General features: G+C 47.0%; 1 protein-coding gene across 1 annotated transcript; it reads right to left on the bottom strand.

Annotated features, from left to right (window-relative positions):
* Nucleotides 1-441: 441 nt before the first annotated feature.
* On the bottom strand, nt 442-1,404 carry LOC138294052 (olfactory receptor 5V1-like). Its single transcript, XM_069233299.1, has one exon. It carries the CDS (start codon nt 1,402-1,404, stop codon nt 442-444), a length of 963 nt encoding a protein of 320 aa, XP_069089400.1.
* Between the last annotated feature and the right edge of the window lie 10,753 nt (nt 1,405-12,157).

Here is a 12,157-nt window from a genome sequence, read left to right as displayed (position 1 = left end):
TATTACTCTTTGAATATTAGCATTGTTAATGCTAGTATTGTGTTTTTAACAAAGCTTGTGCAATGGTAGGTTATATTATCAGGACATAAATAGCATTTCTATGGCATACTACTACCGTGTGCCTTGTAGAATTCTCAGAGGTCAGGGTGTCCTTTCAGTGCAGTCTGGGACTCTCATTGACCAGTCCTGGCAGTCTTGTGTCAGTGTGTTTGGTCAGTGATGATAGATCTGGTGTTTTCCAGGTGGTGCTGGTTTATATTAGGTGATTCCAATGCATAAGTGAGTTGTGGCTTGCAAAGTGATCCTCGTGCTGTACGTTGTGTAGCGCTGCATAAGCCGCAGGGCACATCTGGTTATTTTGCTGCACTCTGGAGTATGGCTGTCTAGTGTCCAGCTGGAGGTATGTGTGAACTGACTGGTAACAGCAGACATCACTTCACCCTAAAGACAGCCACTGAATGCTGCTCTCAAGCAATGCCTTTTCTGCATCGCTTTCCTTAAAGCTTCCTTCACCTCTTTGTTCCGGAAACAATAGATCATGGGGTTTATCATGGGGGTGACGATGCTGTAAAACACAGAGGCCACTATATCAGTGCTACGCGACGAGCTCAAGAAGGGGTTGAGATATATAAAAAAGCCAGAGGCATAAAACAAAATGACGACTGTCAGATGGGAGCTGCAGGTGGAGAACGCTTTATTCCTCCCTACTGAGGACTGTATCCTCAAGACAGCCGAAATAATTCCAGCATAAGATGTGATTATGCAAATACTGGGTCCCAGACCAAAAAAGATGTTGATGATGAACAGTAGCACATTGTTTGTGTAGGTGTCACTACAGGAGAGATGGAGCAGGGGCGGCACATCACAGAAGTAGTGTTGGATTTCATGAGGTCCACAGAAGGACAGACACGCAGTCATCGTGGTATGTAACAATGAATTTAGGATTCCGCCAGTCCATGAGCTAACAGCAATAAGTACGCAAACTCTTTGATTGAGCATTGTTGTGTATCTCAAAGGTTGGCAAACAGCAACATAGCGGTCATACGCCATCAGTGTCAGGAGGATGCACTCGGCCCCAGTGCACAAAACAAAAAAGAACATTTGAACCAGGCAACCACCGTGAGATATGGTATTGGTCCGTGTCCATAGATTGGCCAGTGTCTTAGGCATGATGGCGGTGGTGTAACAAATGTCCAAGAATGAAAGGTTGGCAAGAAAGAAATACATGGGCATCTCATGAAGGTGGAAGTCAATGCAGATAATGCTAAATATCATGAGGTTACCGGACAAGGTGGTCATGTAGACAATGAGGATGACCCAGAAGAGGGAACACTGGTACTTTCCAAGGCTGGAGAAAGCTATGAAAGTGAACTCGGTAATGTGACTCTGATTCCAACCTTCCATGTAGTTTCCTGTCAAGAAAATGCATCATTCAATGATTAGGACTTGTATACTCATAAAATGTTCATTCCTTATCTTTGTCAGAACATACAACATTTAAATAATGCAAATGAGAGCATTGCAAGTTCAAAGAAATGTGTGGAAACTGTACGGATTGTATCACACACTGCTTAATCCCTTATGTGTGGGTGTCGGCCAATGGGTGACACCCAACCACCATTCGTAGTGCATCTGTTGGCCACTGACTGACACTAGGGAGGGATCTAATGGATCCTCTGGTACAAGCACCGGAGGATTCCATTTCTTTAACCAAAAGGGAAGGGGGAAATGCAGAATCGCTTTCACGTCAGCCCACTCTCCCCATTTCCCATCGCTGATGTCACAAGTTTCCCTACCGGAACCGAAGGAAGGAGCAGGTAAGTGCTCTCTCTACTCTGGTTGGGAAAAAGCCCTCCTCATATTTGAGGGAGACCTCATAGGAAAGGGAAGAGTCTAAGAAACCGAGAGGCCCGTTTGGAATTGTTTTTTGTATAGGAATACCCTTGCATGTGTAGGTGTGAGCCCTTTCTCCACACAATACAAAGGTTTACTTTTTCTGAATAATTTGCTTATCCCACCAGAACTGTCTGACTTTCCACGCGGCCCTGTATACATTGTACACTCAGTGCCTCATTACGATCTTGACGGACAGAATACTCCGTCACAAAAGGGACAGATGTCCAGTTCTCCGTATTACGAGTTCCATAGGATATAATGGAATTGTAGTATGGCGGGTGGGATATCTGTCATGTTTGTGATGGTGTAATCCTCTGTTTTGAAGTATTCTTGCATGTATAAACCACAGGTCAAAACACTGACATCGTCTCCCTAAGTTGTTTTAAAAAAATGTTATGTTTTGTCAGCAGAGACCATATATAAACAGACAGGATCTCCACTTTTGTTTATTTGATATACAATACTATACAGCCTTGGGATCTGTTCAATGTCTTGTTCTATGTTGTTGTATAAATACATGTTCACTGTCTGAGCACTGTTTCGTCTGCACTAATTTAGATATATAAAGAAATGTATATTGTCCTTATAATAAAGATGTGAAAACAATCATCATACAAGATATTGTGTCCTGTACCCCTTTTCAACAATATTAGCTATGATACAAGTTAGTAATTGAGTTTTCACACTTTCAAAGCAACAGTAGAAGTGTTAGTGGATGAGACCACAGGACATTTATTTGGCTTATTACTTTAGAGAGCTTAGGCAGTATTTCCCAGTATGTTTGCCTTAGCTTCAACAGTAGATATGCTGTGAGAAAGTAGCCTCTTTCTAGCATGGTTACCCCTGATTTTGGCCTGTTTGTCAGTGTGTTTGACTATGTCACTGGGATCCTGCTAGGCAGGACCCCAGTGCTTATGGTGTATGGCCTGTTTGTCAAAATGTTTGACAGTTTTGTCAGTATGCTTGACTGTGTCACTGGGATTCTGCTAACCAGGACCCCAGTGCTTATGCTCTCTATTTTCCCAAATGTGTCACTACATACTGGTAACCCAGTATTCCATCTAAAATTGGCATACTGGTGCCCCCTTATAAGTCCCTAGTATATGGTACTTAGGTAGCCAGGGCATTGGGGTTCCAGGGGATCCCTATGGGCTACAGCAGTACTTTTGCCACCCATAGGGAGCCCATGCACAGGCTTCTGCAGGACTGCCATTGCAGCTTGCGTGAAACGGTGCATGCACCCTTTTACAGCCATTTTCACTGCACCAGGTCACTTACAAGTCACCTATATGTTAGGCCTTCCAACCCTGAAGGCTTGGTGCAAAGTACTACCAGAGGTTCTCCCATGTTGTCCACAACCATTTTCCTGGACTTCGTGAGTGTGTGGACACCATTTTACGCTTGCATTGGACATAGGTCAATAACTATGTCCAGCTTCACAATGGTAACTCCGAATATGGCCATGTAAGGTGTCTAACATCTGGGAATTGTACCCCAACACTGATTCCAGTAATGGTTTTACAATTCTATGCATTCTGGGGGCTGCACAATGGACCCCAGTACTGCCATACCAGCCTTCTGAGGTTTTCCAAGCAGCCCCAGCTGCTGCCATATCACAGGCAGGTTTCTGCCCCCCTGTTGCTTGAGCAGCTCAACATAAGGAAGGCAGAACAAAGGATTTCCTTTGGGAGAGGGATGTTATACCCTCTCCCATTGGAAATAGGTGTTACAGGCATGGGAGGGGTAGCCTCCTTTAGCCTCTAGAAATGCTTTGAAGGACACAGATGGTGCCCTTCTTGCATAATCCAGTCTACACCAGTTCAGGGACCCCCAGTCCCTGCTCTGGAGCGGAACTGGGCAAAGGAAAAGGGAGTGACCACTCCCTGTCCATCACCACCACAGGGGTGGTGCCCAGAGCTCCTCCAGAGTGTCCCTGGGGTTTGCCATCTTAGATTCCAAGGTGGTGGGGCACTCTGGGAGCATCTTAGAGAACAGTTCCAGCAGGTGACATCAGAGCCCTCCCCTGATAGGTGCTTACATATGTAGCTAGCTAATCCCCCTTTCAGGGCTATTTAGGGTCCCTCTCCTGGGTGTTTCCTCAGATTCGGATTGCAAGATTCCAGCAGAAATCCTTTGCATCCTTTACTTTATCTTCTACCGATGGAACTGCAGCTGAACCCTGCAGGAACTCTACAAACTGCAAGAAAAAAGCAAAGACGACTTCTGCAACATTGTATCTTCAGCTCCTGCCAACAACTACAACTGTTTCCAGGTCGTGCATCCTCCGATGACTGCGTGTCTTCAGCCTGCACCAGAAGAATCGAAGGAATGTCCCAGGAGTGAGAGTCACTTCCCTGCTTCAGCAGGCACCTCTCTGCAGCGACGACCGGTGGCGTGGGTCCCCTCTCCAGACGACGAGCGTGGATCCAGCAACACGGGTGGTGGACTAAAGTGACCCCGACAGTCCCAAGGTCCAGCTGTCCAACTTTGGTGGAGCTAAGGGCTTGCCTCCCCCACGCAAGACAGTACCCCCAAGCACGCGTCACTTGCAGTTGACAAGGCTTATTTGCGACCTTCCAAGAAGTTCTTTGTGCACAGCACAGCTTCCTGAGCGGTTCTCGGGTGGTGGGCGATCCCTTTGTGTCGTGCTGCATGGGTCTCTATTGGCACTTTCTTGTCCCTGTGGGACTCCTGTGTGCGCTGCCTGGTCTTTTGAGGGCTTTCTGAATTGTTGAGAGCCCCCTTGTCTCCCCCTCCTGGGTAGAGGCCACCAGGTCCATCCTGGTCCCGGGCAGCGGCATTTTCTGCTAACCGTGAGCTTTGCGTGTGCCAAGGCTTGTTGGCGGAATCCAGTGACACAAACCAGACTGCAATCATCCATCCGGCGTGGGACATCTTCTGCACCAACCAGGAACCCGCATCTGTCTTCTTGGGAGCATAACTGACTTTGTCTTCTCACGGGTGGTTCTTCTTTTGCACCTTCATCTGGGTTAGCAGCGGCTCCTGTTCTCCCTGGACTCTTCAGTGCTTCTTGGACTTGGTCCACTTCTTCCACAGGTCTTCAGGTCCAGGAATACATCGTAGATGTCTTGCAGTCTCTTATGGTTTTTGCATACCCTTCTATCACAACTTCTTGTTTGTTTCAGAAAACTTACTGTGATTTACTCCTGTTTCCCTGGGCTCTGGGGTGGGTTCTTTTACTTACCTTTGGTGTTTTCTTACTCTCCCCGTACCCCTCTACACACTACACTTGCCTAGGTGGGAGATAGACTTTCACATTCCACTATTTTAGTATATGGTTTGTGGTCCCCCTAGGCCCATTGAAACCTATCAATATTTGCACTGTTTTCTAACTGTTTTTACAGCTATTTCTGCATTCTAGTGTATATACTGTGTATATTACTTACCTCCTAAGGGAGTATAGTCTCTAAGGTATTTTTGGTTTAGTGTCACTAAAAATAAAGTACCTTTATTTTTGTAGCACTGAGTATTTTCTTTCATGTGTGTGAATACTGTGTGACTATGGTGGTATTGCAAGAGCTTTGCATGTCTCCTAGATCAGCCTTGGCTGCTCAGCTACAGCTACCTCTAGACAGCCTGGCTTCTAGACACTGACTACATTTCACTACTAAGGGATAACTGGACCTGGTATAAGGTGTAAGTACCTTTGGTACACACTACAAACCAGGCCAGCCTCCTACCTATGCTCACTCAGTTTGAAGAATAAGGCATCGGAAGCCATATTTGAACATGCCCAACTTGCATCCACAAACTGGAAGGAGCTGGATTTATCACTGTGAGTGTGCTAAAAATGCATGTCTTTCTGAGCCTCATGTGGCTGTCATGGGAGCCATTAGTAAAGGTTCACTAGGCGTGCGTTCAGTAATGTTCAGAATGAAGGCACTTACTTGATGGGTGGTAAAAATTTAGTCAAACTGCTTTCTCACTTGTGAACGTTGTGGATGCCTCGACTGTCAACATGTCTGAAAATAAATGATGATTCAGTCCTGTGGTGTATGTTGATGTGATTGCCCTGATCTATTGGTCTGGGCCTGTGTAAGGTGGCATGAAATTCTTCTGTGTGGTGCGTGAATGCCATATGAATTTGCCATAATGCGGTTGGTGCCTTGATGTGGCTTTATGGCTCAAATTTAGAAGTCTTGGTTTCAATATTCAGATACCTTGATAAGTATTTGTGCTTTAAAGCCAGCATTTCTGGAGGTGCTAAGCCAATGAATGTAAGACTTGGATTAACTTTAAAAGAATTAGTACCAGATTTATATCTGTGATGGAAAGGATACTCTGTTGCAATGGCATGAGAGTATCCTTACTGTGAAGATAATGGCTGGCCGCCTGATATATATGTGGATGGAGCATTGGTGTAACCGTGGGGAAGACTACTCCATCTGTGACATAGTTGCACCCCTCCCACATCACTGCCCCTCACCACCTGGAAAACCATGATGGTAAGGGGCAGTGATACCTTTTGTGAGAAAGTCACCCTTTTGGTATGTTCACCCCATGATTTCTGATTGATACTGGTGACAACTGATCCTGACCTTGCTCTGGACTCTTCCACGCCCAGAGCTCCTAATAAGAGGTATATTTGTTATCCAATTATAATTGGCAATGCCATACTCCTGTAAGTCCCTAGTATATAATAGGATAAGGGGAATTCAAACTACCTATAGGTCTTTACTATCTAATAGGGCAGGGCGGTTTAGAGGCCCAGTAGATTCCCTGCACTGGAGTGTGCACTGATGTGCGCCTGCTGTCATTTTTAAAGGCAGCCCCGCTACCAAGACTGTCTTTAAAAAGTAAAACAAATGCAAAGTCGACTTTGGATTTAAGGGTACTTCTAAAGTTATATTTTACCTTATTTTTACATTTGTCAACCCTAAGGTCTCCCCTGGGCGGCCCAGTGGTGGGGTGCCATGTACCTTTAAGCAGGGACATTATAAGCAATGGTTTATATGCCCTCGTGAGTGAAAAAGTTCCCCTTTAATTTTTCCTCATTGTAGATACTTATGCCCTGATTTATCCTTTTTTGACGCAAACCTGCTCTAAACCAGGTTTGTGTCAAAAAGTATACCGCTGGCTACCGCCATTCCTAGACGCCAGCCGGGAGTCCTTTTTAAGAAATGACGCTAGCCGGCGCTAGGGTCAGTAGGCATCAAAATAAATGACGCTAACCGGGTAGGGAAGGCGTAGGGAAGACTGGAGGTTGTGCGTGAAAGAATGGGGCTAGTCAGGTTAGCGTAAAAAAAATAACTCTAACCTGACTAGCGTAATTTTTTGATGCACAACCCCCTTAGCAAAGACAGGAGTCATACCCCCCCTGCCCAATGGCCATGTGTAGGAGGCTGTCCTGCCTTATAGTGGGTACCTTGTGGTACTTACACCTTGTGCCAGCTCCAGTTCTCCTTTATTAGTAGATTTGAGGTGTTTCTAGCATCTTAGGCTGATAGAAGGTAGCTATAGCTGAGCAGCCTAGGCTGAACTAGGAGACATGCAAAGCTCCTACTATACCACTTATATGATATAGCACAATATCATAAGAAAACACAATACTCAGAGTTACTAAAAATAAAAATACTTTATTTTAGTGACAATATGCCAAAAGTATCTCAGAGGATACCCTCACTTAGAAGGTAAGTAATATACACAAATTATATGTACACAAACCAACATCAGGTAAGTAACAGTAAGAAAGTAGTGCAAACAGTGTAGAATCACAATAGGATGCAATCTGTAGAAATAGGCCTAGGGGCAACACAAACCATATACTCCAAAAGTGGAAGGCGAATCACGAATGGACCCCAGGCCTATGGTAGGTTATAGAGGGTCACTGGGACTGTAAGAAAACAGTAAGGGTGTCCAAAATACCCCACCCTAAGACCCTGAAAAGTAGGAGTAAAGTTACCCTACTACCCCAGAAAGACAGTAAAGACAGTGTAGTCGAGATGGGGGATTCTGCAAGAACCACAACCACCACCAAAACAATGAAGACCGATTCCTGGACCTGAGGGGCTGTAAAAGAAGGGGACCAAGCCCAAGAGTCACACAAGTGTCCGGGGGGGCAGGAGCCCACTAAACCCGGATGAAGGTGCAAAAGGGCTGCCTCCGGGTGGAAGAAGCCAAAGATTCTGCAACTACGGAAGGTGCCAGGAACTTCTCCTTTGGTCAGAAGAAGTCCCATGGCGTGCTGGAGGATGCAGGAATATTTCCATGCAGAAATACCGCAAACAAGCCTTGCTGCTTGCAAGAGTTGCACTTGAGGATTTTGGGTGCTGCTGGGGCCCAGGAAGGACCAGGATGTCGCCCCTTGGAGGAGGATGCAGAGGGGGCGCTCAGCAACTCAGAGAGCCCCAGCAAAAGGAGGCAGCACCCACAGAAGTACCGGAACAGGCACTTAGAAGATCTGAGGACAGCGATCGACTCAGAGTCACAAAGGAGGGTCCCACAACGTCAGAGTCCAACTCAGCGAGTTGGGCAATGCAGGACGGAGTGCTGGGGACACAGGCTAGGCTGTGCACAAAGGAATCCTTGGAAAAGTGCACAGAAGCCCTTAGCAGCTGCAGGATTACACAGGATTACTGTCTGGCGTAGGGAGGGAAGGACTTACCTCCATCAAATTTGGACAGAAGGGCCACTGGACTGTGGGGGACACTTGGACCCAGCTTCTGTGTTCCAGGGACCACGCTCGTCAGGATGAGAGGGGTCCCAGGGGACTGGTGATGCAGAAGTTTGGTGCCTGCGTTAGCAGGGGGAAGATACTGTCGACCCACGGGAGAGTTCTTCTTGGCTTCCAGTGCAGGGTGAAGGCAGATAGCCCTCAAAGCATGCACCACCAGGAAACAGTCGAGAAAGCCTGCAGGATTAGGCGCTACAATGTTGCTGGTAGTCGTCTTGCTACTTTGCTGTGGTTTTGCAGGTGTCCTGGAGCAGTCAGCGGTCGATGCTTGGCAGAAGTCGAAGAGGGAAGTGCAGAGGAACTCTGGTGAGCTCTTGCATTCGTTATCTGAGGAATAGCCCAGAGGAGAGACCCTAAACACCCAGAAAAGGAGGTTTGGCTACTGAGAAAGGAGGCTTGGATACTGAAAGAGCTAAGCACCTATCAAGATGGGTCTCTGATGTCACCTGCTGGCACTGGCCACTCAGAGCAGTCCAATGTGCGCGCAACACCTCTGAATCCAATATGGCAGAGGTCTGGGACACACTGGAGGAGCTCTGCGCACCTCCCCTGGGAGATACTGGTCAGGAGAGCGGTCACTCCCCTTTCCTTTGTCCAGTTTTGCACCATAGCAAGGCTGGGGGATCCCTGAACCGGTGTAGACTGGCTTATGCAGAGATAGGCACCATCTGTGCTCATCAAAGCATTTCCAGAGACTGGGGGAGGCTGCTCCTCCCAAGCCCTTCACACCTATTTCCAAAGGGGGAGGGTGTAACACCCTCTCTCAGAGGAAATCTTTTGTCTTCTCAAGACTGGACAGACTTTGTAGACTGTTTAGTGAAGGCCTTGGAGGGTTGGTTACATGGCAGTAAGGTGACTTACTATGAAAGCCTGTATAATCTAATCATGAGAGAGCATATTTTGAACAATTGTGGATCTGATTTGTTGCACCAGTACTTGTTCGACTCAGATCTGACCTCTCCCCAAGAATTGGGAAAGAAGGCAGACAAATGGGTCAGAACAAGAGTGAACAGAAAAGTTCATACAGGGGGTGACAAGGATGGCAAGAAGAAGGATGGTAAGTCTTCTGACAAGGGTGGGGACAAAGATAAAAAACATTCTGAGTCTTCATCAGGCCCACAAAAATCCTCTGGGGGTGGTGGGTCCAAATCCTCTTCTCACAATCAGAAAAAACCTTGGTGTTATTTATGTAAAGTAAAAGGCTATTGGGCAAGTGATTCCACTTGTCCAAAGAAAAACAACAAACCTCCCATCACCACAACCCCAACTGCAAATTCTAGTGCCTCTAGTAATAACAGGGGTGGTGGGAAGTCTACTACAAATAGCCAATCCAAGGGTGTAGCTGGGCTCACTATTGGCAGTGTAGTTGGGGTTGGTCTTGTTAGGGAGACCAGGGAGGCTGTTTTAGTCTCTGATGGTAGCATTGACTTTGCCACCTTGGTTGCTTGTCCCCTTAACATGGGTAAGTACAAGCAACTACCCCTAATTAATGGTGATGAGGTTGAGGCCTACAGGGACACAGGAGCCTGTGTAACTATGGTTATAGAGAAACTGGTTCACCCTGATCAACACCTACTTGGTCAGCAGTACCAAGTGACTGATGCTCACAATAACACACTTAGCCACCCCATGGATGTTGTGAATCTCAACTAGGGGGGGGGGTGTTACTGGTCCAAAGAAAGTTGTGGTAGCCACTGAATTACCTGTAGATTGCTTACTAGGCAATGATTTGGAGACATCAGCTTGGGCTGAAGTGGAGTTGGAGGCTCATGCAGCAATGCTGGGCATTCCTGGGCATACTTTTGCTTTGACAAAGGCTCAGGCCAAAAAAGCAAAAAGGACAGGGAAACTTGGATCCTGGAACAATGGACCAAGTGCTCCCAAAAGCTAGGGGTATAAAGGGTAAATCCTTGCCCACTATCCCTCCCTCTCCAGAAGATTCCCCTTTTGAGGAAGAGGAATCTTCTCCCTGTGCAGAACCTACACCAGATGAGCTGGCAGCAGACACTGCTGAGCTTTTGGGTACAGGGGGGCCGGCTAGGGAAGAGCTGAGTGGGGCACAGCAGACCTGTCCCACACTAGAGGGTTTAAGACAGCAAGCTGTCAAACAGCAGAATGGGGATGTCAGTGATAGCCATAAGGTGTATTGGGAAGACAACCTCCTGTATACTGAATCAAGGGACCCTAAACCTGGAGCTGCCAGGAGATTGGTCATCCCTTTACAATACAGAGAATTTCTTCTTACCTTGGCACAAGACATTCCCTTGGCTGGGCATTTGGTTCAAAATAAAACTTGGGACAGGCTTGTTCCCCTGTTTCACTGGCCTCATATGTCAGAGGACACCAAAAGTTTTGTCGCTCTTGTGTGACCTTCCAAGACAGTGGCAAGACTGGTGGCACTCCCAAGGCCCCCTTAATTCAACTTCCAGTGGTTGGGGTGCCCTTTGAAAGGGTAGGGGTTGACATAGTTGGCCCCGTGACCCTCCAACAGCTTCAGGCAATAGGTTTATCCTAGTGGTAGTGGACCATGCCACTAGGTACCCTGAAGCCATCCCCTTAAGGACCACTACAGCTCCTGCAGTGGCTATGGCCCTCCTGGGAATCTTTTCCAGAGTGGGCTTCCCTAAGGAAGTGGTGTCAGACAGAGGTAGTAGCTTCATGTCTGCATACCTCAAAACAATGTGGAAGGAGTGTGGTGTAACATACAAGTTCACTACTCCTTATCATCCACAAACAAATGGTCTGGTTGAGAGGTTTAATAAAACTCTCAAAGGTATGATAATGAGACTCCCTGAAAAACTCAGAAGGAGATGGGATGTCCTTATACTTTGCCTCCGTTTTGCTTACAAGGAGGTACCTCAAAAAGGAGTGGGCTTTAGCCCCTTTGAACTCCTCTTTGGTCACCCTGTGAGAGGTCCCCTTGCACTTGTGAAGGAGGGTTGGGAACAACCTTTAAAAGCTCCAAAAGAGGACATTGTGGATTATGTACTTGGCCTAAGATCAAGAATGGCTGAGTACACGAAAAAGGACAGTAAAAACCTTCAGGCCAGCCAGGAGCTGCAAAAGCAATGGCATGATCAGAAGGCTGACCCGACCCAGTACCACCCGGGCCAGATGGTGTGGGTATTGGAGCCTGTGGCCCCAAGAGCACTCCAGGACAAATGGAGTGGACCCTATCTAATTGTTGAAAAAAAGGGTGAGGTTACCTACTTGGTAGACCTTGGCACTGCCAGGAGTCCCCTTAGGGTGCTCCATGTCAACCGCCTGAAACCCTACTATGTCAGGGTTGATCTCACCCGGCTGATGGCACCTGATGAGGGAGAGGAAGAAGAGAGTGACCCTCTCCCTGATCTCTTCTCCACCACTGAAGCTGATGGCTTAGTGGAGGGAGTAGTACTGGCAGATTGTCTTACTGCTGAGCAGAAAGATAGCTGTGTAAATCTTTTAAGCCAGTTTTCTGAAATATTCTCACTGATACCAGGTACCACTACTTGGTGTGAACATTCAGTCAACACTGGAGACAGTTTACCTGTCAAACGTAAGATTTATAGGAAGCCTGACCATGCC

Source organism: Pleurodeles waltl, chromosome 4_2 (genome assembly GCF_031143425.1).
Source record: "Pleurodeles waltl isolate 20211129_DDA chromosome 4_2, aPleWal1.hap1.20221129, whole genome shotgun sequence".
In the NCBI taxonomy this organism is placed as follows: Eukaryota; Metazoa; Chordata; class Amphibia; order Caudata; family Salamandridae; genus Pleurodeles; species Pleurodeles waltl.
Note: the sequence above shows the minus strand (reverse complement) of the source record. Positions and strands in the feature narration are given on the sequence as shown.

Excerpts from the sequence above, each read along its gene's own strand:
- LOC138294052 (XM_069233299.1), bottom strand. The coding sequence starts at position 1,404 with ATGGAAGGTTGGAATCAGAGTCACATTACCGAGTTCACTTTCATAGCT.